Genomic DNA, 26,087 nt, shown 5'->3' with positions numbered 1-26,087 from the left:
GCGACAGAAATTTGATGGTTTTGCTCATATATATGAGTCAGATCTATGTTTTTTTATGACGGTGTGAACAGCACAAATCACATGGACTTTGATCTTTTTAGGACTGATCTGGGCCACCTCAGCTTCAGGTTCACCTCAGGCTGATGGCTTGCACAGTGGCCTCAATCAAAACAGTCAGATCAGGATTCATGTGCCTTTCACTTCACGCTTGATTGAGATTTGCACCAACTCTGCACTGCAGGGAGTTACTCAAACACTATGAAATAGCTCAAATGAACTCAATATACATCATATATATACAGATAATAATAATAATATTAGAGATTTCTTCTTAACAGTAAGATTTGGAAGGCACAATTTTGAGTGCTTTCATTACTTAACCCATAAAGACCCAGAGCTACATTTGTGGCAGTGCTCAAATAAATCTTTCTCTCGATTGAACCTTTTTTAAGTGATTTGTCACATTTCTTTTAATATTATGCTGTGTAAGAAATCATATATTTTTCGCTATACTTAATTCACTGATCATGCATATGTTCATTCAAATTCTTAGTAAATTCAAAGGTTATTATTTTATAACAGAGAAAACTGAAGAAAAAGTTACTTTTTCAGCAAATATATCCATAACTGGACGTAAAAACAATCATATCCATCCACTGTCATTGATCCAACTCCATGGGTTTTACTGCTGAATCAATGTTGTAGAAGATGATGGTGTTTTCACGTTCACTACGGAGCCTCTGAACATCCAAATGGGTCATATCTGATGACCGTGAAAAGATGACAGACTGCATTTTACACCAGTTATTTACATGTATTGATAGAATTAGTGGATCAACTGGTATTAAACATTAGAGTTGAGTAAATGCTTTTGGTCACCAGCGGCTGTTTTAATGGGTTAAACTGAAGGAATGATCAGTTTTTCTGCATGTGGCTCAGTTCCGAACCATAACCCATTCACATTTTAAGAAAATATTGTGGCCAGCCAACAAAAAAAAAAAAAAAAAAAAATCTGAGCAATAAATCTGAATAGAGTATAAGGTGATTGTCAGTGTGAATGTAGCCTACAGTATAAGGTGCCCTTTGACATTAGCCACCTCCTAAAAACTGTGATTCAATCCAACGGTATTATCTGTTTTTCCATTGATACTCTTTCTCTATGAGTGTGTGTGGTTGCCAAGTAAAGTCGGTTTAAAAATAACTCGAAAAACTACTGAAATGCAAATGCTTCAGCAAAATGACTGTATGATGGCTTTGATATTATATGTGTCAAAGAATATAGCTTTGAGTATATACTTGTGTTTAAAGACTGCATACGATGAACAGTCACACACACGAAAAGAAACTTACAAAAGCTTTGAATTAAGATAAAATGATATGATTGCTCTGTTTAGCTTTCCAATGGAAACTGTGCCCGTTAAAGACAGAAAAAAGGGTTTTGTCACTTTTTCCTCGTCTTTACAGAGCAAAACGCCTTGCCTCAGAATATGTTATTTAATTCAACAATTTGATCGTAATCAATCCTCTGTAACTCCTCTTGTAACTGATTGAAAAGTTTACTGAAAATGTGACTGTGCAGCTTTAAACTTTAAGACAAAAAGCTTCACTGCAAAGCTACTCTATGTAATGTGTCAGGAGAGATGGGAAGAATAAAAGAAGCAACTGTGCTGAACTGAACTGATCGTGTGATTATTTGTTAAAAGGAAAACAGGAGCATAAAAAAAAGGTCCATCTGTTTTACCCATAATCTCATTCAGAGATTTCTTTTGCGCTGACGGATCCAAGTAAGCGGATAAAAAAGTATTGCTTGGAATCAGAAGTGAGATAAAAACCATCAAATGTTCTTCAACCATGCTGTTTGTGTGTCTGAATTGAACAGAGAGGACATTTCTTTGTCAGATCTTACGGCTTGCATGGAAAATGATGGTGTTTGATGTAGAAACGTTAGTCAGAGCGCTGATAAGTTCAGTGCAAGAGCTGAACATGTAAACAACAGCAGCAGCAGCAGCAGCAGTAGACTGGTAGAGAAGAAGTGGGCGGATTAGACAGGAAGACAGGAAGATGTAATCAGGTGAGGAAACAGTGACACAGAGGATGGGTAGAGTGAGTGAGAAGACAAAGAGAAGGAAGAAATAGACACACCTTGAGGAAATTAACGAAACAACAGAGAACAAAAGGATCATCACACCTGAAGGTAAAAAAGCATTTTTATTATTGTTTTTTTCTCTGTATTACTTCTCAGGAAAGAGCAGTGAATCATAAACATAAACTGAAGCTTTTGTAACAGACCATATAATGTCTGTTATTTTGACATTTTTCTCCGTAGGATGAGGCTAGTGCAATGCTTTTTGACTGTCCTGATGTTACCTGCACAGCTGGTGCTATCTTCTCCAGTGGTATTTCCTTCTTTCTTTACTGATCTACCTCTCGTTATATTGTTCAATTAAAAAAACAAACAAACAAAAAAAATCAACTATAAATGGCTTGAACTGAGCACATAAATTATTACGGACTTTGTTAAATGTTACACAGTTCATGTGTAGTTGTGCTCCTGTTTCAGCAGACAGACACGTACTCTTGGTATGGCAGTGAGTGTAAATTCTGTCCTGCAGGTAAGAAAACCATCTAATGTGAACTTGTGTCAGTTCTGTCTGTTGCTTTCTGTCTATTCACCATGCAGCTTTGACTTACAGTTGTGCAACCCCAAAAACAAAAAATATGGGATGCTTTGCAAACTATAGAACATAGAAAATGTAACATGTAACAGACTTTTCTATGTTGGTGAGATGTCCTCCCCTTTTGGTCCTTACAAAGTTAATGTAGTTCCCGAAAAGGGACCCAAAGGGGAGTACATCTCACCAACGTAGAAGAATCTGTTACAATAGCAAATGTTTAAACTCAGAAATGTAGTATTTTAAGAAAAAAAAAAAAAGGTAATATGGAATTTTCTGGTTGACACATCTCTAAAAAGTTGTGACAGGCCCACGAATATCGCCATAAATTTTTATTTAATATGTACATTGTCCATCAACATCTGAGAACTGAGGAGATGAGTTGATGTTTTGGGGGAGGAATGTTGTCTCATTGTCTGATTCAAGGTTTTAATTGCTCAGAAGTCCTCTGTCTTTGTCGCATTTTTAATTTCTTGATGCACCAAGTGTTTTCATGTTCTCTGCTACTATGAGCCATTCTGTTGTATATAGGTGTAGCTGTTGCATGAGGTTTAGTATTCCATGACCAAGCTTTAACCTGCATCAGAGACCTGTGTTCACAGGCAATGATTCTAGACCTAGTGTTCCTAAGTCTATGCAATAATTTCTACTACAGAATCACACCCTGTTTCATTCTTCACAATTTTATTTTGAAACTGTTCTGACTATCTGAGACTGTTTAACAATTAATGCACACAGTTTTTTTTTTTTTGCAGACTGGTGAACCTCTGCCCATATTTTACCTCTAAAAAACTGTCTAATCCTTTGTCACTAGTTATAAAATGTTCCTTCATCTGGTTCTTTTTTGTACCACTTACTTTTCCAGTCTTGTGTTTCCCCAATCCCAATTTTTGGGAGATGTGATGTTTCCAACAGTTAAAAAAAATACCCTAATTTTTAACATTTGATATTTTCTGTGTTCTATTGTAAATAAAGGGTGGATATATTTGATTTGCAAATGATTGCATTCTGTTTTTATTTAGATTTTGCAACATTTTTGGAATTGGTGTTATACTCCAAATCAGCACTGATTAATATTTGGAAATTACTATAAAACAATGAAGCATATACAGTACAATAGTATCTGTCTATCCTTCTGTCTGTGCTGGGTTTTTTTTTTTTGCTGTTTTTCTGTCTTGATGAAAAATGACGCACTGTGCAGACTGAGGCACTGCTGTAAGACCACATCCTTCATTAACATGCACCCCGGGTGAGCAGCCACTCTCCTTGTCATCCGGTTGTTCTCATTTGTTTCTGCTCTGTTCTATCAGGTGAGTATCAGAAGTCTTGTACAGTGTGTGAGCCCTGTCCTCCTGGAAAATACACAACTGGCTTGAACCGAGAAGAGAGCTGCCATCGCTGCTTCAGCGACTGCAGACCAGGTTGACAGACTATGAATCACTTCTACTTCTGAGAACAGAAGCTGGGTTCTATTATAATTTGAAAATCTATTAATACCAACACTATCTTATTACTCACAAATACAACTTCTATCTCAGACTTTAATTTGAAGGTTGTTCAAAACTGCACCAGAACCTCCAATCTCAAGTGCATCTGTGATGAAGGTTTCATCTGCACTGAGAAAGTACATGGTTCAGACAACTGCAGATCCTGTAAGAAGATCCAGCACGTAACAGCCACAGCTGGTAAATACTCCACATTGTCAACTCTCTACTCTGATGTAACAGGCTTTGACCAGCAGGGGGCGTCACAACAAACAACATACATTGGGTCACTGTCTCTGAGAGAAGATGAGCCTTTATGATACTTTAGTTGACTTATTAGTAATAGTGGCTATAATAAAAAAAATGGGATGATCTCCTCTTAATGATGGACAGCAGAGCAAGCCATGCTACTTAAAATGAATAGATATTAGGGCTACAACAGTACTGGCATTAAAAAGTAATTGAGTATTAGTCATTCTGATAAAAGGTCTCTCAGAGAGCCGACAATGCGACAAGAGAAGAAACGATAAGGTACTGAAAATCCCCCAAACTTGAAATATGAGATATGAAAGATGTTAGGTGGAAATCCATTTAGGGCTTTTATAGTGTGAAAACACTTGTAACCTTTTAAAATCTTTTCTGACTGTCTGATGTGTTTAACTATAATTGGAAAAAATTGTACTTTACAGTTGTGGTTTCTTCCTCGTAACATTTATGTATTGTGAGCTGTATCTCATGTAAAGACAAACATTAAAGATATAGTAGTTATCAGCAACATAGACTACATTTCTACAGAAATATGGAGTGAGTGTAAATTTACAAGTACAGAGTCATGATAAGGAGTGATGTCTTAAAAAAGGTGCAGATTAAGAGTCAAACATTGGGGCATTATTCTACCAGCAGCTTCAGAAGCACACCTTCTCCTTCATTTAAAACATATATTACATTTTTTGATCCTCTGACATAGATGCCCAAGTTCTTTTTTGTTGTTCTCCAGTGCCACCCAGAGTCAAACAGACTCCTTCATCAGAACAGGGCAGCACTTCGACCCAGCCCTGCCGCTTTCCCAAGTGAGTCATGGATTTCCCTTCATACTGTAAATAATTCACTGACAATCAAAGCACGTGTTCCAGAGTTGGACCAGTATCACAACTAAACTGTGGACAGTCAGTTAGTTAATTGGTAAAGTTTTACCAAGTGGCTTTCCAGATAAAGCAGAGGTCACATACTTTAAATATTCAGCATTTCACCTTTATCTCCAACAGGTGTGTCTCTAAGGCAGTCTCACCGCCAGAAAATGGCACGCATCCCAAAACAGGTGAGTGCTCGTGCATGTGTAAACATAAGGTGTGTGTGTGATGAGGGTTTACAGTGTGTTAAACTAAGTGGCTGTTGTTTCTTTCACTCTCAGGCACAGTTAACAGTCAGCTGGCGGCCATCTTGTGTCCGATGGTTGCCATTGGATGTGTAATAGGCCTTGTAATCTTGTTCTGCATTCGTCGCCCAGGAGATGAAACATGTTTCAAACAAAGTAAGAATGTGTTTATTTGCAGGACAGGTCCAACCTCTGAAGTCTGTTTGTTATCACATCATTTCTTGGAAGCCAGTTGACTGAAGGGGTTTAGAAATGACTCTGATCAGAGATTTTTGATGAACTTTGAAGTTGAGATAATGCTGTTTTTACTTTTATTTTTCCACCCTTTTCCAGCTATTGAGAAGCTATGGAACGAGGTAATCAGCTCATTTCATGGTCTCTTACATTTCATAATGAAACTGGGTGTTGTTTGTGTTTTTTTTGGCTCCATACTGACTGAGTGACACTGTTCTTTAGGAGGGTAGAGATGCTGCTCATAAACAGAAGGAGTCATCTCATCAGTTCCCCAGAGACTCATTCAGTGCAAAGCAGCAGCCGTCATCCATGTCAACAGCCAGTCTGGGTACTGATGAGTGAAATGATAACTCTGATGTGAAATTCTTGACTCATTTTGTGTAAAAGATGTAGCGTTGTTACAGTTATGAGTCTGAATTGTAATTACTTATTGCTCTCCACCTCTGTAGGTTAATACAAAATATTAATGTATACTTCTTGCTTTTCCTTTTTTAGGTTCAGTCCATGTCTACAATCCAGGGACAGTCATCTTCAGCTTGCTCAGTCACTTTACAAACCAAGTCAGTCCGACAGTTGAAACGGGGAAGGCAGCTGAGAGAGCAGAGAGCAGTGAAGAGGAGGATGAACGAGACTGTCCTGTGTTCCACCCCACATCCTCTCCCAGCATTCACCTCTCTGAGGAGGAGAGGAGGGGAGAGACCGACAGCATCTTCTTTCCCTCACAGGAGCAGGGGAAGGACTGCCATGTGTCTAAAGAGGAGGGATTATGACACGCCAGTGAAAAACCCAAAGGCTTGATATGTGATTATGACCACGAGAGTCCAGACTGAAAAACACAAACTCTCTAAAAAGAAGAGCGTCAAACTATGGAATGGAGCAGATTTATCTTCCTCTGTCAAACTGTGAAGGTTTTACAGCCGTGGTATCTTTTCTAAATGTTCTTGGAAAACTTGTGATCAGTGCGCTGGGATGCAATCTCCTTTGTAAGGTATTTATTGTCATTAGATCCTCCCACAGGAGCTAACAAAAGTATTTAATGCTTTGAATAAATTCTAGGCATTCTGGCAACAATGACATTTATTATAAATTCAAAGAAAACTGTTTCTACAAATATATTCTAGACATTTAAAACTATACAAACATTCCCATGTGAATGATCTGACTGCTAAAACTGCAGCACTAAGTCTGTGAATATATACACTCATATAAAGGTAAAGATGTGGAATATCTTCAACTATTATGTACAATAGTACATACCACATTTAGGAATACATTGTACAATTTATGACTATTAACATCAGTCACAATCTATTCTTTTAGTTGGTGTTTTATAGACGTTTAGCATTGTAATGTCGTGTTTCCTCTCAGGAAACAGCAGCAGTCTTCAAACATGTCCTCTGTGGTACAGCTCGACAACATGAACTGAAGGGACTTTTCACTTCATTGTGTTAAATGTCCAAAGGAAAAACAGTTCATTTTTGTTTTGCCCTCGTCATGTTCTTGTTAATCCAAGTTTTATTCTCAAGGCTTCTTCAGTCATTAACTCAAACATCAATAGGCTGGTCACATTTCCCACACATCTCCTGGACAGGCTTGGATACTTCATCTTCCTCTGTGCACAGTGGCACTTGTACAGCTACTGGAATTGGTTTATTGGCCAGACAGTAACCTGCAAAACATAGAAGAGTGGAAAAGACACTTACATACAGATTAAAACAAGTGCGGAGTATACATCATAATTTATATGTTGTCATTTTAATTCTAGCATCATAATCTACTAACCGTGCTTTGATCTGATCCAGTGCAGAACAGGGCTAATCTTTGTTGCAATAATCATTATAATTCCAGCACACAGGAGGAAAACTATCACCAGGAACCACACTGTATCTGTAAGAATAAGTGGGAGTAGATGTGTTAAACATTAAATCCACTAGAGCTGGAGTTGAAACATTTCCTTTTTGGTGTTGGCATAGAACTACTAGGTTACTTTACCTTTGATTGGTTTGGCGGGTTTAGTGGAGGTTGTTTGAGGCTGTATGGCTGGAAGGTGGAGATTAAAAAACTTATCAGCTCAGTGCAGACACATTAAAGAAAGTGTTTGGTGATGTGGCTCCCTATTTAACTGTTCAGAAAATTTGGATTTATCATAGCATGATTTACAATAAATTACTGCTGTGTGAGATTCCTCCACTAACAATTACTTACCTGAAGAAATGATCAACTTTGCTGTGAAGTGATTTGTTTGTATGATTTGTAATAATTAGTGTTTTATAAGTGTTTCTTATAAGTGTTTCATTTGAACTATGACAGACTACTTAGGTACGCCTGTGGTATATTTCCTTCAGTAGTGCAAGTTTCAATTGTACTGCAGTGTGATAAACAGTACATTTAATGGAACCACTGTAGGTCAAAATATGCTAACAAATCCAGCTAGTTATTAGCTTCTACAAAAACAAACGTTAGGTTAAAATGTTATTCTGATAGTATGTCAAACAAATTATGAAGTCAAAAGTTCTGCTAGCTAAATATACAAAAGCAAGAGGAATTCTGGATCCAACAATTATTGTTTTTCAACTATATATAAGGATATCAGGATCTATACATACACAAAAAACAAAGTGTATGCTACTGAAAATGTTAAGTATGAAGTTACATCTACACAAAAAGGTGTTCCACATGTTCATTTCTGGGACCAGGTTTGTTCACTGTTTATGTATATCCTCCTGTGACCCAGAAAAGTACAAGTTTTGTACAAGTTGATTCTATTTTAACTAGGCGTCGTATTCATCTTTATGCTGATGACACTATCATGTATTGTACTCCAGATACTGTATGTTTGGCTGTATCATTCATTCAGCTCTGCTTTGCAGATTTTCAAGATATATTCAATAATCATAGCATTGTTCATAATGCAGATGAAACTAAATTCAAGTTCTACTCTAGATCTAAATGTCTTGATTATCATAGTCTTGTTAATACTACTGAAAATATAATTATTGAAAGAATCACAGTATACAACTGCCTTGGAATTTGGATTCATGACAAGCTTTTCACCCCTGGACATTATGGATGTTTATCAGTCTGTACTAAGATGTAAGAAGTGATATTTATGGAATCCGTATTAATATGAGCTAAATGTAAAGGGTGGTGTCCCTTTCTCTGTATATAAAGTGTGACAGTCATTGGATTTTGTTTATCTATTTATTTTTTTCTTCATTATTTCATTGCTATGTTTTAATGTGGGCCTCTTTGGAAAGGGCTCATAATATTGTATTATGTTACAGATGCTGGGTTTTCTATTGATTCTCCTTTATTCATGGTGAACCTGCAACCTGAAACAGCACAGAAAAAAAGCTCAAGATTGCTTATTTTTGTTACCTCAAGGAGAAATTTAATTTTTAATTTCATTATTACATGTTCTTGTTTTACCTAATTCATTGGTTTTAAAGTGTAAGTGCTTCAACTGTTCTGAATAGTTTTATTGATTTATTGGTTTACTTAATTTCCTTTTATTGTTTTTGTCTTGTAGGTTTTGTTTCAATTACTCTTAAGGTTTTATTGTTTTACTGAATTGTTTTATTACTGTTTTTATCACCACTGATGTATACTCAGGTTGAATAAAGAATTAGTATGATCTGAACCTAAATGATATTGTTGATATGCCCATCTGTAATTTTCTGACCTTCTAAAGTTTTACTGAAATCATTTATAAGATTTTATGTGATTTTAACAGTGTCACTGAGGTGTTTCTGGTCATGACATTAATGCTCTGTATGTAAATTATCTCTCAGTTAAAAAACCCTAAACATGTTATAAATTAGAGTTTTACTCTGAGAAATGGGGGATAGTAAATAGTAAACACAATATCATCCAATTCGTTAAATCTAAATGTTCTTATATTTGTGTTTTCCAATAAGGACTGCGTAATATTTGAAGGTGAATCATCTTTAGGTTTAAGTCTTTATTTATTTATTTTTTAAACAGAACAGTAGTCACTTATTTAATATATTTAATGTGACTACATAATGTATGAGAAATTGTAATTTTGCTTTTGCTGACCTCCTGTGGTCTCTGGCTCTCTTTTATAGACTCTTATAGTCATGTCACATTTCATGTGGTTGAGGGCTAAAAGACTGCACGTCTGACCACACCCAAGACTGATTTTGGTTGTGGTGAAACAGATGTTGAACCAAAGTGTTTGGTTGAGCTATTTATGGTAATATGACAACTTTTATGGTGATCTTTCATCTTATATTTAAGATAATTTAAAATACATTCAATGCTTTTATAATCTATATATTTATGAAGAATACATTTAATGAACAGATTATAAAAATAGTTTTCCTAATTACTAATTAGCTGGAAATTAAACTGTCGGATGTGCAACCCACCCAAAACAGAGAAGGTCAGCCTGTGGAAACACTGTTATGCACAAAATGTTAAAAAAAGGGTTAGCTGCTGTTTTGACAGCTGAATGTTCAGAGTGGGGGTATCCTACCTGAAGTAGATGGACGCAAAATGGGTCTGTTCGTGGTTGCTACTGGTGGACAGTCACCAGCTTTACATCGGCATGCGGCATTATGGGTGTTATTACAGGATGGCTTATACTCCACAGTTTCTGTAAAAGAGGTAAAAAGATAAAGTATGTCGATACTGCTGAGCATGTTTTTGCAAACATGCATATGACTTAAAAACACGACATCAATCAGAAAGTAAGAAATGAGTCACAAACTGGGCGCAGCAGATAAAGACTCTAGTTTTAACTAAGAGGACAGTTAGATTATCACTTGTGATGCCACTCCTTTAGTGGCAGACACAGCTGTTATTTCTCAGTGAAAACCATATTTCACTCATGCTTGCACACAGGTTCACAAATTAGCAAACAGAAAACTACTTACATGAGTTTTAACACGACACAGTAATCACAAAACAGCTCACACTAAGTAGAAAACAAAAGAAAGTAATAATTTTACATCATGGAAGGTGACAGTGCAAAGGACACATGTTCCCTCCATTAACTGCTGTAACAACCACACTATACATGAGTCAGTAGCTACACGTGTTGATATAAAATTATATGTTATTATATGACACTCTTTCGGCTATTTGTAGTATGAACTTACAAGCCTCAGTGCTCTGGCTATGTTCAGCATTTTCCTGATGTAACAGCTGCGCAAATGCAATTCATATTTTTCTTTTTTTTTGTCAATTTGTCCTCAGCGTCACATTTCAGTACAGATAGAAATTGCAAGCGGATTCTTCATCAGGAGTCTTTCAGTCATGAATCTTGAAGGTGTTCGGTCTGACTGTTTTCATCCTATTCTTCTGGATACTCATTGGATATGCAATAAGAAGAACATGCCTAGAAGCCACTAGAGAAATCAGATTTCAATTGCTATCCAATCACTGTCTGCTTTTTAATTTTAAGCCATTTGAGACCTAAAACTGATGACATTTGTATGTAAAGTTAAAAATAAGAAAACCTGACATTTATCTGCTGTTTACATTTTGACAAAGACCAGTGTTTATACAGTGAGTAAAAATACTGATGAAGTGCAGGAGCAAAGTGTAGGAGGAACCACTTTTGCCAATATCATTTTCCACAGTCGTTAATTGGTTTGAAGCCCACACATACGCTTAGTTTTTGATCAGCCCCCTGATTCTGCACACAGGTGTACAAACACACTATCAAATAGGTCAAGTACTTTTAGGTTTGCATAAGTACTGAAGTCAAACTCAGAATTCAGACTGAGACAGACACTTTCTCTCCCTTCTGTCTTCGTGTTTTCTGTATTTTTCACTGTGACATTTTCAAAAATGCATAGCAGTCTGTTTTGCTCACCTGTAGCAAGGCATAGACCTGAATCACAACACAGACTTTGACATTTGTATGTACTGCTCTTTCCGATGTTTATCACTGTTCTGTGTTTTTCTATGTTTTCCACTGACATGACTACAATCTACCTTTTTCCTCTGCCTAACCTCAACTGGTGGGCTGTGCTGCTGGTGGTGGTTTTATTACCATGTAAACATGAAGTAGTGCAATAAAGTCCCACCTAACCCCCCCTTTACAGGGTTCACAGAGGTTTGTCATGCCCCCCTCTGTCCCTCTTTGTCTCTCTCTGACTGTATCCCACCATGACACTAAATGGGAAACCCCCTCACATACATGACTGTAGGTCTCTATGGGCAAACTTCTCTGAAATAATGATCATCAGATACAGTCTGACTAACAGTCTGTCTTTTTTGAGGTTCTGTGTTATAACATGAAGTTAATGGTCACAGCTGCGTAGAAATGATGAATCACTCACACATCTTCAAAAATACAGTTGAATTTTCATTTGCTGGTTGAGAAATAAAAAGGAATTTACTTTTAACCGTATAATTTCATGAATATTTATAATTCTCTTTGAAATCTAGAAAATTATAACCGGGAAACTGCATCAAAATATTCAAGTTAGTAGCATTATTACCAGTATCAGCAGTAAAGATAACATTATTATCAGAGTTATCATTATTAGAGGTCAGAGATTACATTGCCATTTGTTTGTTTAATCACTTTTTTTCAGTGTCTTCTTCATGTCAAGCCATCTTCTAGACTATGTTTGTATTCTACATCTAGCCCCTGTCAGATAATATATAAAGGCTTTAAGCATCTGTTTTCAGTGTTCTATAGTGATAAAGTAAGAAAATGAGAGCTAGCAATGAGTGGACAGGTGAATGTACAGGTGTGTCCTACCTGTAGTGGATGAAGTGGGTTGTTGGCTGGTTATTGGTGTACAGGATGTGCGGGATATGTCTTTGTATGTATAGCCGGCTTTACACCTGCACACAGCATTTTGAGTGGAGCTACAGGGTGTCTCATACTCCATGTTTAAATTGGCTGTAAAATGAAAGGAGGGAAGATTAAACACATTGATTTTCCTAATGTTTTTTTTATTTTTTTTTTTTACACATGCATGACTTAATAAAATTTCAATAATCCATTTATTAAGCTACAATTATCACCATCATCATAGTTTAACACTGAGAAAATGATCATTATAACTAAACGTTGTATATAACTGAACATCTGACTGTGGTTAATTCCTATATCACACTGTAATTTGTCATATAGTTCAGTTCAAAGTTACTCACGTTTGTTGCAATCTATACAAGAGTCACACCTCATTTGGAACGTGTGGGTGTCAGAGTACCGACCATCAGCACAGGGTTTACAATCAATGTGACAAGTGTTTGGGTTCCGCTTATACATATAGTGACCTGGAAAGGACATGAATTAAGGACAGATGTTTGCAGCTGTTTGCACCAAAACTATGACATATATTAATGATAATTCTCTGTACCTGGTGGGCACATGTTGCAGCATAACGTTGGATTGTCCATTGGCCAGAGATATTGTGTTTTATTATCGCATGGTTGGGAAAGCACAGAGCAGAGTAGGCAGTAACTGCACAGGAGAACTAAAGTGATGTAAAAGTTTGGCCACATCTGGGAAGAGAAAGAAACAAGAGGAAGACAATGAAGAATAAGCAAAAGGAAGAGGAGGAAGACTTCAGCAGTCATGTACAATATATTCACATATTGCTACGAGAAAATGTACTTTGTAAAAATGGCACATTTATATAGATAGAGTTTTAACATATTCACAAAAGACAAATGTTCAGATTAATACATTTCCTGTGAAGTAGCAGATGTCTTACTTTTAGAACTCATAACATATAGAGTAGGTACAAAGTAGAAAATCAACCTAGTACCGATTTAAGCACCTTAAAAACCACAATCCACAGCCAGTCAGGCCACAGCACTATCGCTGTAAATCTACTGCTACAACAGGACAAAGCTATGTCTAACAATATAGTCTGTAACATGTTGATATACTACTTACCATGGAGGAGAGAGTGAGTCTAGATGTGACCTGGGACCCTCTGAGTGTGAGACTGAACATTGGATCAGAAATGTGTCAGGGGGTTATTCAAAAGATGTCAAGGATGAGTCATTATGAGAATCTGCTGCTATCTCTGACACCAAAGGGCTGTGCTCTCTCATCCTGTGTGTCTGCGTTTATTGAGACCCCCTGGCTCGGCTGCATGTACGGCTGGCAACGTCTTCACAAACACACACTCCTCCATCCTCCGCGTTTTTCCAGACAGCATCTCTCTCGTTTCATCAAAAACTAATGTTTCTGCTTTTTCCAAAACATCTCAGTTTTCTCCCTCTCTCTCTCTCTCTCTCTCTCTCTCTCTACTTTTTTTCTCTGTTGGATGACGAGTTCAGTTCAAGTAAAAAATATGATACCACTCATTTGTCTCTGAGCCACCAGGTCACCTTTACAGAAAGCTGTGAAGGAGATAAATTTTATTCCAAGAAATGAAATTACACTAATATATGTCTTAATGACACTCAGTAGTGATAAGAAATGTGGTTTCTTTAAGCCACCCTACAACTAAAATTCCTTATAAATAATGAGATTAGTCATCAAAACATGAAGAGATGGCAGATCTGATAAATCTACTGTCAGATAAAGCGTATTACCCCCCTGTACTCTCTTACTTTCTCAAGCACACAAATAAATTTGTATATTTTGTGATGGTTTTGGTTCAGTTTCATACATATCTCCTCATGTGTTGTCTGTTTTAATTTCTGTGTAGCAGAGACATCATTATCTGCCTTTGACTTGAGTCACTGAGAGCAGAGTTAAAGTGCTGCTGGCTTTAGGCAGATTGGTGAACAGTAAATTCCCTCTTTAACCCAGTTGTAATTAATTTTTATGTATGCAGGTCATTAGTATAGCCTGCTAATTTGCATTTATGTGCAGATCTTCTTTCCTCTTAAATACTGACTCAACATCCTCATGTAAAACCGACTTAACAGACTGAGACACTTGTTTTTACACCTATGAGCTGTCATATTGTACTCATTAAAGCATCACGTTTGCTGCTATGTGACCTCAGTTTTCACAGAAACCAGGCCACAACCATGTGATCTCCTGTTAGCTGTACAAAAGGGTCTTAGGTTGAGGAAGTGACATCTTGAAGGGGCTGTCTCTGAGTCTGCCACTGACTGAGCAGCGCCATTCAGGCAGAGTACAGAGATGACTGGAAGAGACATGACTGAGCATCAAATTCACTCTGAACTGACTTAGATCCTGCTTATCATGAGGTTTCAGTATTATGGGGCTTAGTACAAAGACATAGTACGAACTGCTATGTTGGATTAGAACTTCATATGTTTTTGCGACATTTCCCTGATGAAGTAAAATGATAATAAATAAAAGCTGTTTTCTCAGGGTCATGCAGAGTGTAGTTGGTGAGTCCACTCATCACAGTGGCTTCCCAGGCTGCATGGGGACTCACTCCATTCACACACTCACTCCACTGAAATGTGTGCTTGCCAGCTGTTGCTGTGTAGGTGAGAGAGACACCGTCTGATAGAGAGAGGGATGAACACTACAGAGACGAAGACTTTTTTTGTTTGCTCATTGAGAAGGAAGGATGTGGTTTTTCTGAGGAAGTATTTGCCTTGCTCTGCTGAGCAAGCTTTTTCATGTACTTGAAGATCACGTGAGGCTCATCTGCCGTAAAGAAACAGCCCACATCATTAACATCATTGTCCACTGTGTTGTCTGCACTTTATAGAAAAATGGCACAAACCTAAACAAACGTTATCTATCTATCTATCTATCTATCTATCTATCTATCTATCTATCTATCTATCTATCTATCTATCTATCTATCTATCTATCTATCTATCTATCTATCTATCTATCTATCTATCTATCTATCTATCTATCTACCTAGTGTTCAAGCATCACCTGTTTTTGTTTCACTTAAATTTATATAAAATTTTGACAGAAGTATATAAAGTTACAATTACAACAGCAGAAGATACACCATGCCCATTTGTCTGGAATTCATGCAGTACAGTTTGGTATTGTATATAGTACTAATTAGGAAGTCTCAGTGTCTCATATAAATATTCTGTTTTTTTCTTGTTTTTGTGAAAATTTAATCTATCTATCTATCTATCTATCTATCTATCTATCTATCTATCTATCTATCTATCTATCTATCTATCTATCTATCTATCTATCTATCTATCTATCTATCTATCTATCTATCTATCTATCTATCTATCTATCTATCTGTATGTCCGTCCGTCCGTCACACAGATGGAGGATGTCACATACAATAATAATTCAGATAATGTGCAGTTTCTCAACTTCTCATCCTCATCAGACCCATCTGGACACTTAGAGGCTCAGTAATGAACATGGACACACTATCATCTTCGCAAAATTTATTCCCAATAAAACTCACCTAATTTGATAAATGTTTTTTTTTATGTTCAGTTAATTATATATTTTTGCTGAAAAATTTTATTTTTTTGTAGGACAACACATGAAAAATGGAGTTAGGAAATATTAAAAGCAGAGGAAAAATTCCTTTGGAAGTGGATGCACAAATACTTTTAGGTCTTATTTCTGGAACAGCTGGACAGAATTACTTCACATTTGGCAAAATGTGCTCTTAGACACAAGGATGAATTACATTTTGGAGACCAAAGGTGAAAGTCTGTGTGACACAACAAGTCACAGGTTTTTATATGACAGAAGAATGTAAATTGTGACGACGGAATAGTGGAGATAGTGGAAGGAACTTTACTTACTGTATGTTTAGTTTGCATGTTATTGTGTTTTGTGCACATGAAGCTGCTCCATAAATATGACTAGTGTGACTGATCCAGGAGTTTTGTATTGCTTTGTGAAATATATTTTACTTTAGATATTGAAATTTTAGGATGAATTGTTTTAGTATTGAGTAGTTATTGTGTTAACATAGGATTCTTTTGTTTAATCTGTTGTACTTCAATAAAGTTAATAGTGAGTTCTTTGTGACCAGGATTTATGTAGTACTCTGTTGTAGTATGTTATCACCAGGTTAAGCTTGTTAAGATAGGTAACATCTGTCTGCACAAGAGTTAAGTAGGTTCTGTTCTTCTTCTAGATACACATCTGAACACACACATTCACACACATAGTGTTGTCAAATATAGGTGATAAGGGTACACTTATTGTTAGCATGGATTTACTTAGAGTTAGGGCCCCACATCTGTTTGATCTTTTTAGATCACGCTAAGTTAAAGACCAACCCATTTGTACGGGTGAGCCCGCCCATAGGGTCAATAAATGTAGATTTCATGTAATGTTTGGGGCTCATTGTCTTTGAGTCCTCAGCGCTGAGTGTCCACCTTATTTGTGATCTGAATAAATTTTGTCAACTTTGAGAATCCAGACTCATCCTTAGAGCTTCCAATAAAAGAACATGTTAACAACTGTGATAATGTAGACTTTAAAACAGCTCTACTGGTCTATAAGTCTCTCCATGGTCAAGCACCAAAGTACATCTGTGACATGTTGGTCCCATATGAACCATCTCGGACCCTGAGAACCTCAGGGACTGGTCTTTTGCTGGTGCCCAGAGTCAGGACTAAACAGGGTGAAGCTGCGTTTCAGTTCTATGCAGCTAAACTCTGGAACAGTCTTCCTGATGACGTGACACAGGCCTCTACTCTGACAATGTTTAAGTCCGGCTGAAAACAGCTCTGTTCAACTGTGCGTAGAACAAGTGAAAGGGTTCTATCTGCACTCTTCTCTTTTACTTTCTTTTAATTGATTATTATTTATTTTCTATTATAACATAATAATTTTAATATTAATATTAATTTAATATATATTTAAAAAAAAAAAAAATAAATATAATAATAATAATAAAAATAAAAATAAATGTAATTTATAATTTAATAATTTATTAATATTTTCTATAGGGCATGTTCTCCCTGTGTTTGCGTGGGTTCTGTCCGGGTACTCCGGCTCCCTCCCACCATCCAAAGACATGCACTAATTGGTTAATCTAAATTCCCCATAGGCGTGAATGTGAGAGTGATTGTTTGTCTCTATATGTCAGCCCTGTGATGAACTGGCGACTTGTCCAGGGTGTATCCCACCTTCGCCCCTATGTAGCTGGGATAGGCTCCAAGCAACCCCCGTGACCCTAGTGAGGATAAAGCGGGTTCAGAAAATGAGTGAATGAATGAATTATTTTCTATTGATTATGTTTTAATTGTAATTGTGTGTTTTTAATCTGTCTCTTCCATTTTTGTAAAGCACTGTGAATTGCCCTGTGTATGAATTGTGCTATACAAATAAATCTGCCTTGCCTTGCCCAATGTATGGCTTCATGTAGCTCTCTGTATTATAGATCTATGTTTGATTGCATCTAATTGGGCAAAATCTTCACTTGAACCCAAGGACAAACTGATTACATTTTGTTGGCCAAAGATCAAGGGTCATGGTCTGTGTGACATTATAAATCATTTATGACAGAAAAAAAACAGATAATGATCCTGGGACAGTGGGCCCATCTGAGGGAACTTTACTTAGATATTTATGTCTCTATGGCTGTGTTTAGTTTGTATGTTTTTGTGTTTTGTGCACATGAAGCTGCTCCATAAATGTGTGACTGATCCAGGAGTTTTGTTGTGCATTTGTAATAACGCATGGCTTCACTCAGCTTCCTGTATTATATCTCTCGATCTGATTCTGTTGCTGTGAATCACCCTGCCGTTTTACCTGGTCCTGTTAGGCAACTTTAGGCTTACTTTTGGCCCGCAGGTGCCTTCTTGCCAAACTGCCTCCCAATTCCTTGAAACCTCTTGTGACGCAGCTACTTCCCGTCTGAGTCCGCCTCCGCCCGTCCTGTAGCTGAGAGGGCAACGGAGCTAACGCCGAGCCTCCAAACTCTGAAAAATAAAGCCAAATACAATTTAATGTCCACATCCATCGACATACGGCACTGAAGTACAGAGACTGTCTGTTGGCTGTGACAGCTGCTGGTTCAGGTAAGTGACGGTAAAATACCTCTGCGTGTCAGTGTGGGAAGGAAGATTCATATCTGGCTTTAGGCTCAAGTGGGCGTATGTGGTCGAGTTAAACCGAAACCAGTGTAAAGTCAAAAAGTTAGATTAACTTCATATATACGTCAGCGTTATCTGTAAATACACAAACCACCAGCTGTTAAAAGTGTCGAAACTTACCTATAGACAGCAACTTTAACTGAAATCTGTTCGTTTCAGTGCGCGAGGAAATGTGGCGCAGAAGTATGTGGCTGTAACATGGAAGTGGAGATTATAAAAAAAAATAAATCAGATTACATCTCTGATTTATATGTTTCTCAAAAGATTTATTTAAGATTTATTTTTATTTAGTTATTATTATTATTAAAACGATTAATTTTCGAGACAACCCCCCGAGCCACTTTTTGTAGGATGTATTAGAAGGAAAGCAGGAATACTTCTATATCCCTCACATTTCATGTATAGATCATATATGGATCAGCTGTACAATAGATTTAAAGGATAGACCTGATAAAATCAACTAAAAAGCTGTTTCGAATTTTGATTCAGTTTCAGTTTCATGTTGATTGTGTCTTCAAGAGTTACAGAGTAACAGCCCATAATTATCCTAAATACTGTGTTTCCTTAAATTGATGGTGCTGCAAAGTCTCCAAACCTCTGCTCAGTTTGTACATTTGTGTATGTTTGTCACATCAAGGTCAGAGGTCATGTCATAACCAAGTGATTTGATAAACTGTCAAAAACAAAAATCTGCCACTGCAATCTACAAAATATTGGCTATTCTGAATGAGTATCTAATGCAATGTAGTGATGTTTGTGAATATTATGTACATTAATGTGACAAATGACCTTCAGTTAATATGGATCTTCTTAATAATGTGTAAAACCTGTTGATGTGGTTGACTGTTGACTGACTGTATGGAGCTCTGGGTGTCTGGTGACCTCACAATGATAATAGGACCCCTGCAAGTCACCATCTTCAACACAGTTTCTATACTTCAGCTTTTGTGCAGGTTAAACAAATATGAGATAGATTAGATTAGATTTAATTGACCCCACAACAGTGAAATTCACTGGTCAAGCTAGCAACAGAATAAAGCGCAAGAAAAGCATGCATGCATAAAGATAGTGCAGAAGACAAAATACAAAAATAATCTTAAAAGTCTGTAATAAAACTCAACAGGCTTTATGTATATTTACACAAGTTGATAAGTCAGTGAAGTTTAGAGATGCTGGTCGACATATTTTGTGACTGTTCCCCCTGTTTGAAGTCTGAATAAAAAGCCAAATGTCTGATGTAGTTTACTTCCAGCTTTTATCACTATATTGTGCATACTCTCCAAAACACTAAACAGCAGTGAATGTATTTGCATAGAATTAAGATCAGTATTGAAGGCATTTGGGTCATAAAACTATCATTTTATCCCCCACTACACTGACAGTTTGCATGTTTTCAAGCTAAGCAGAAGCCATTGTGCAGCAATTCTTGATGGGAATAATATTTAGCCATATTCTATGTTCAGCCAAAGTGCTAAAGTTGACATGTTGCCATTCATAAAGTTCACTCTGACTTAAAAAAGGTGATATTAATGATGGCAGCTTTTCCAGTGATTGTACAGATATTTTCACAGTCTGACTGAAGGAAATAACATTTCAGCTAGCCAATATACAGTATCCACTATGAAGAAATTCCTTTAAAATGCACAATGCTTATGCCTACTCTCTAGTCTACCATGGAAGTCTAAATGCTTTTTTTCAGTAGTCAAATACTGCACTATGTACTAATGTTTTAACAGTAGAGTGTTGGCTCAGTCATTTAGCAAGCATAACTTGTAGTCCTGTGTATTGTAACACTATTTACTTAGCTAATGGAGTTTTTCCTCTTGTTTTTGCAGGTTGTATCAGATGGATTGAACTAAACTCATAAAATAATGGAGGGCACTGGGCCTAGAAGAAGATGGAATACAAGAGCACCTATGAGCACAGTACTGCTCCTTGTGGTGAGAAACTATTGAAGTGGTTCATATAATATCTAATAAGGTGTTTTATAACACCCTGCAAAATCTCAAATGCAAAAGTATAAATGTGATATGATGAATGTTCTTAAAGGTGTAATATAACCTGCACTGACTGTCCACTCTGTGTTTCAGTGCATGTTCATCCCCGCCGTTGCAGAAGTACAAAAGTGTAAATCTGATGAAGTTGAGACTGAAGATGGAATATGTTGTAACATGTGCCTTCCAGGTGCTGTATGGCTTCTTGCACTTCACAACACAAACTGATAACATATTTTGGCCTTTTTAGAAACATCACATAGGTAGACTTGCTAAAAATAGATCAATTTCCCTAAAAACTATTAACTGTGTTTCCTGGTGATGGTCATATTTTACAGGTTTTAAGCTTTTGAACAAGTGTCAAAGTGAAGACAAGAGGACTAACTGCACCAGATGTCCTGCTGGTCAATACATGAGCCAGCCCAACTACTACCATAACTGCTTCAGCTGCAGGCAGTGCAAATGTACAGTGATATTACCCTTATTTAATACATGCCTATGTTTTGATTTTATGTGTGTATCATCAGTTAATTGTTTGCTTTGTTGCCCTTTTCTCTGTTTTCACAGCTTCAAGATCAGAGATTGTAATAACCCCATGCAAAAGTAACCAAAACACTATCTGTGGCTGTAAGGCTGGTTACTACAAACATATCATTGACTCAAAAACATTTGAATGTGTCCAATGTAAAAAGTGTAAACCTGAGGAAACAGAAATACGGAAATGTAAGTCTTAAAAAATATGATGAAATCAGTCTCAGTTAAGTTGAAGCCTTTTCTTGAATTATAAATGTGTGGTCTGTCATTTTGTTGTACAGGTTTACCAGAGCACAACACAGTGTGTGCGTGTAAGGAGAAGTACTACAGAGTCAAGGACATGTGTCAACCATGCAGGAAGTGAGTTTACAACTGCGTATGAGCTTTTGGCTCATGTTTTGTTCCCATTATGTTGGTTGGATTCAGTTTATTTAAAACTGTTCTTGAGGAAGTTGGATTGTTGAAATGAAACTTAGAGCTCTCTACACACACACACCACATACATTTTTTCCATTTGTTGTCAGCAGAATAGAGAAGTTACAAGACCCTAAAACCAAGTTAATATCATTGCCAAAATTGCTAAATAGTTACTGACTGAGTTTCAGTTTGATCCATAGTAATGTCATAAATACAAAAAACAACCTGGAAAAAAAAAACTAACAAAAAAGATATGTATTCAAATTGTTGTAAATGTTAACCTTAAAAGAATAAGCATCAGCAACTAAGAGCATCTACTGATCTAAAATGCTTGATAACTTCTGAACCACTAATCCTATTAATACATTAAAGTAATTCAGGAAAAACAGTTTCTCTGCTTTTCATTGACATCAGGTATGGCCCATTTGGATGTTCAGAGGCTCCGTAGTGAATATAGGAACACCATAATTTCCTGCAACATTAATTCACCAATGAAACCCATGTAGTAGATAAATTACAATGTTTATAGTTGCTCGTTTTGTGTTGAGTTAATTCTGCTGAAAAAGTCACTTTTTCTTCAGTTTTCTGTTTTGATCTAATAGTCTCCAAATTTACTCTGAGTTTACTGAGTTTTCTAGAACATCTAGATGAACAGTGAATTAAATAGAACCTAAAATTATAGACAAATATGTTAATGTAGATATGATTATACACTTAGACGCAATGCAAGTATGTCAACTTTTAACATTGAACCTGATTTTTTGCAAGAATTATTTGTGAAAATAAAAAATTTCACAGGAATTTTGAGAAAATTGATAAATTGTTTGACATACTGGTCGCTAGGGAGATGTTTGTCATTGTTACAATAGAAAAGACCATACTACTAGTCCTTAACTAGACCCACAACTGAAAATGCATCATTTTATCCATGAATAATAAATGTGGTAGAAACACACTATATTTTTTCAGTAAATTACCAGGCACAAATATGAGAGAAGATGCAGTTTGAAGTTGTTGGTGTTGTCCTTGTTTTAATCACTTCCTCTTAATTGTTACTTCTTCTTCCTCCTAAATGTTGTGAAACTTCCTTCTCTTCTGAACAGTTGTACAGCTGAGTGTGGACACCTTTGTCCTAAGGAAAGCACAACAGGTGAGCAGTTAAATAAGGGGCAACTCTTCGTTTTACATTTTTAAAGCCTGAAATAGTTTTCATGATTTTCTAAGCTCTAGCGTCACATCTTGTTTTTGTTTCGTTTGAAGCTCCTAAAGATGAGAGTCATTTTCTGATCAACATAATTGCTGGAGTTGCGGTTGGAGCTGGGGTTTTAATTGTGCTCATGGCTGTCATAACCCATGTAGTTACAAAACGGCAAATCAAGAAGAAGTTGTTGAATCCATCCTCCCAGTCATCAGATGTATCCTTACACTTCTCCGAGGTTTGTTGATTTATCAGTGAACAGATACTATCTGCACCCAGACATCCATCATAAACCAGGTTACTTTCATTTCTAAACTATGATCTTTTCTGTAAGGGATTATATGTAGTGTTGCTATTACAAACTCCCCACAGCAGGAGGAAGTCATGTACCAGAACACACTTAGGACCAAAACCATCAACGACTCAACGATATGTATCCACAGACTATCACTCACTGACTAAAGTAAAAAGCTCATTCTTTCTGCACGTCTGTATTATGATATCATCAGTTTTCTTCATATAAGAATTTATAGCTGGTTATTTTGCCCGTCAAAATAACGCTGTGTCTTGCAATATTCACACCCTGGGTCAGCTGATAGTTTACATTATAGCTCTTTTAGCTTAGATCTATTTTAGACAGAAACCAGAAACACAGTAAAAAAAACAACTCGCCTCCGTTTTGTGTGCAGTTTGTACTATCAGTAGCTGCACTAAAGATCTGTTTGGAATCATCCAAACAAGGTCAGAACTGTCAGAGGTTAGTCTGAACCATGGATCAACAATCAGTGAACTTAGCAAAGGTATTAACATCACATAATAACATTATATGTTCATAAGCTTCATGATCACCCTCAGCCATGTAGAAGAAACTTTGTGATTACAGCATCAAACTCCATTCTTTTCATTTGGAGCAGTGTCCAGTGATGAAAACAACAACAGTGCTTCTAGCTTTTTTCCCTTTTGTCACTTTCTTTGACTCTAAAACATATTTTATAGCAGTTCTCATTCCATCTTGCCACCTCCTGACATTTTGGACGTTAGGCTAGTTTTCTTCACCCTGGGAGACTGGCAGAGTGGCTTTCTACTCCCTCTAGTGGTCGCATAAATGTGACGGTTTGTCGGGGTGAATACATTCAGCTCAGTTCTCTACAACCCAATATATTGGTGCCTTTGGCATGACTTCAGAACTCTTCATTCTAAACATGTTAATGATAATTTAAGGTAATTCCCTAATATTTAGAGGTATATATACTACATGTACCCCCTTTAAATCTATTCAAGTACTTTTGTTGCTTAAAACTAACCAAACAGCAACTGAAATAGATGGGAACCCCCCATAAAACTCAGTCTCTTTAATATGGAAATCAAATCCTGGTCAACTATATGAAAAGTGTTATTTTGGAGATTTATGTTGTATAACACATCTTGTTTTTTTGTGGATTCTTATGGATGTGACTTGCTGATCAACTGTAATTATTTTCACCTGAATGTAATAAACATTCGGTCTTATTTACTGACTGATTTCCACCCCATTTATATCTTCATTTAGTTGAATTTCATCTATCTGTGTGTTATAGCAAGTTTTGATCCAAAGTGAGGAACCCTCCAGCAGCAGCAGCAGTGTCGAGGTGGTTCCTCCACGTGCTGTCTTTGTCGACAGGGAGCTGTCCAACCTGCCAGACTGTGTCCCCCTGGAAATAAGGAGTGAGTTTATTTGACACTGTCATGGCAGCACAAACTCTTTACTAAGTGTACATTGGTTTAAACATATAAAGCTTTTGTACTAATTTTTATCTCTTCCCTTCAATGCCCCCCTCCAACCTTCTGTCACTTTTCCCTGCAGCCTCTGATCTGATCTACACGGTGCTGGATGTGGTTCCTGTGGCACAGGTGAAGCAGCTGGTGCGCTCCCTCAATGTGACAGACAAAGAAATCGAATGGGCGGAAATGGACCACCGGTCCTGCAAGGAGGCCCACTACCAGATGCTGAGGGTGTGGGCCGAGAGGGGATCACGCACAGGTGGGGGTGGACGAGGAGGAATGCTTCACCAGCCCTTGTTACAGGAATTGTTGGACAAACTGAGACTGATGCACCTGGGACAGGCAGCAGAGGAGCTGGAGACAAAGTATAGCATTCAGTAATACTGCGACGCATGCCAAGTGGAACAAAAGCTCATGAAACCAAGTACTGTTCTCTTTAGAGACTCCCTCAGCGCAGACTCAAAGCAGCCGTTTTATTTCTCAAGCATCACTGAGCACTCTACCTCTCATCCTGCTCTCACTGAGATGACGGGATCAAACTACTGAGAGCGACAGAGCAAATGGCTCAGGGAATGAGAGTCCAACATATAAGATTCACACTGATAAGGCAACTCACTCCTTCTGTGAAGAACTTTAAACATGTAAGATCTTAAGGCTGGAACACCAACTTATTAACAGGTGAACTCATATACTGATGTATTGGAGGGAAACGGTTATAACTATATACTGTACAACTTCTGAGTATCAACCATATTTTGTAGTGCACAGCACGTTATGTATGCACCTTTTTTAATTGAAAAGCAAACCTTTTATATAATGGTCATGTAAGCTACTTCATTTGTCACCTATGAAACCTATCACTAAATTAGCTGTAAAGACACATTGCCAAAGTACAATTATATTACTGCATAGAGTTTTAATTTAATGGGAACAACATGCCAGATGCGTGTTGCTCCTGACCCCTCCACAGGCTCTTCACAGCTTCATTTGCATTCCTTAAAGCCCTATCATACAAGCATTACGCATATGGCAGACAAAAACAGGACACGCCTTGTCTCTGTTTCAGCTAAGGAACTTTTTTTAATACCAGTCTCAGCCTGCAGATTCAGATATGAATCAGTCACACAGACAAGCACTTTGACTCTCAAACTGTATCATACTCTGTTACCACAACTGTTTATTGATCAATCAACATTCAGATTTTTCTTGAACAAAAAGTTAAACACCAGCAGTGTCACCTTCTAATAAATGTGAAGTATGTATATTAATTGTGTCATAAATGTGTCTTCAGTCACTTGCAATAAATGTGAAGGTGTATTTTAAGTGTATTCTATTTACATCTTTAGCATTGATATTGAGGATTTAGTCAACAAGTCTGTGCTGATTTCTGGATCTAACTCCCAACTGTAAATATTTTTTCTTCCCCATAACTGCATACTTCTG

General features: G+C 37.0%; 3 protein-coding genes across 4 annotated transcripts; 2 read left to right on the top strand and 1 right to left on the bottom strand.

Moving 5' to 3' along the window:
* The first annotated feature begins 1,982 nt into the window (after positions 1–1,982).
* Positions 1,983–6,774, top strand: LOC115436439 (tumor necrosis factor receptor superfamily member 14). 2 transcript variants are annotated; one of them, XM_030159318.1, is made up of 11 exons: positions 1,983–2,194; positions 2,327–2,396; positions 2,564–2,612; positions 3,983–4,093; positions 4,211–4,357; positions 5,154–5,226; positions 5,422–5,474; positions 5,568–5,687; positions 5,865–5,887; positions 5,988–6,093; positions 6,261–6,774. In XM_030159318.1, exons 2-11 carry the CDS (start codon positions 2,328–2,330, stop codon positions 6,533–6,535), a joined length of 1,026 nt encoding a protein of 341 aa, XP_030015178.1. In that variant the 5' UTR covers positions 1,983–2,194; position 2,327; the 3' UTR covers positions 6,536–6,774. The 2 variants fall into 2 exon arrangements, with proteins under 2 accessions (XP_030015178.1, XP_030015177.1); XM_030159317.1 differs by having other exon boundaries at positions 2,561–2,612.
* A 502-nt stretch (positions 6,775–7,276) lies between these two features.
* On the bottom strand, positions 7,277–13,876 carry LOC115436441 (tumor necrosis factor receptor superfamily member 4). The gene is made up of 8 exons (XM_030159319.1): positions 13,654–13,876; positions 13,112–13,256; positions 12,903–13,028; positions 12,505–12,648; positions 10,264–10,383; positions 7,758–7,805; positions 7,548–7,652; positions 7,277–7,434 (listed from the first exon to the last, which is right to left on the bottom strand). The coding sequence occupies exons 1-8, from the start codon at positions 13,711–13,713 to the stop codon at positions 7,310–7,312; spliced, it is 873 nt and encodes a 290-aa protein (XP_030015179.1). The 5' UTR covers positions 13,714–13,876; the 3' UTR covers positions 7,277–7,309.
* A 4,622-nt stretch (positions 13,877–18,498) lies between these two features.
* tnfrsf1a (tumor necrosis factor receptor superfamily, member 1a) lies at positions 18,499–25,912 on the top strand. Its single transcript, XM_030159248.1, has 10 exons — positions 18,499–18,665; positions 20,576–20,680; positions 20,831–20,924; positions 21,073–21,198; positions 21,302–21,457; positions 21,550–21,628; positions 22,789–22,835; positions 22,946–23,121; positions 24,461–24,587; positions 24,727–25,912. Exons 2-10 carry the CDS (start codon positions 20,612–20,614, stop codon positions 25,023–25,025), a joined length of 1,173 nt encoding a protein of 390 aa, XP_030015108.1. The 5' UTR covers positions 18,499–18,665; positions 20,576–20,611; the 3' UTR covers positions 25,026–25,912.
* The last annotated feature ends 175 nt before the right edge of the window (positions 25,913–26,087 follow it).

Source organism: Sphaeramia orbicularis, chromosome 16 (genome assembly GCF_902148855.1).
Source record: "Sphaeramia orbicularis chromosome 16, fSphaOr1.1, whole genome shotgun sequence".
Taxonomy (NCBI): Eukaryota; Metazoa; Chordata; class Actinopteri; order Kurtiformes; family Apogonidae; genus Sphaeramia; species Sphaeramia orbicularis.
Note: the sequence above shows the minus strand (reverse complement) of the source record. Positions and strands in the feature narration are given on the sequence as shown.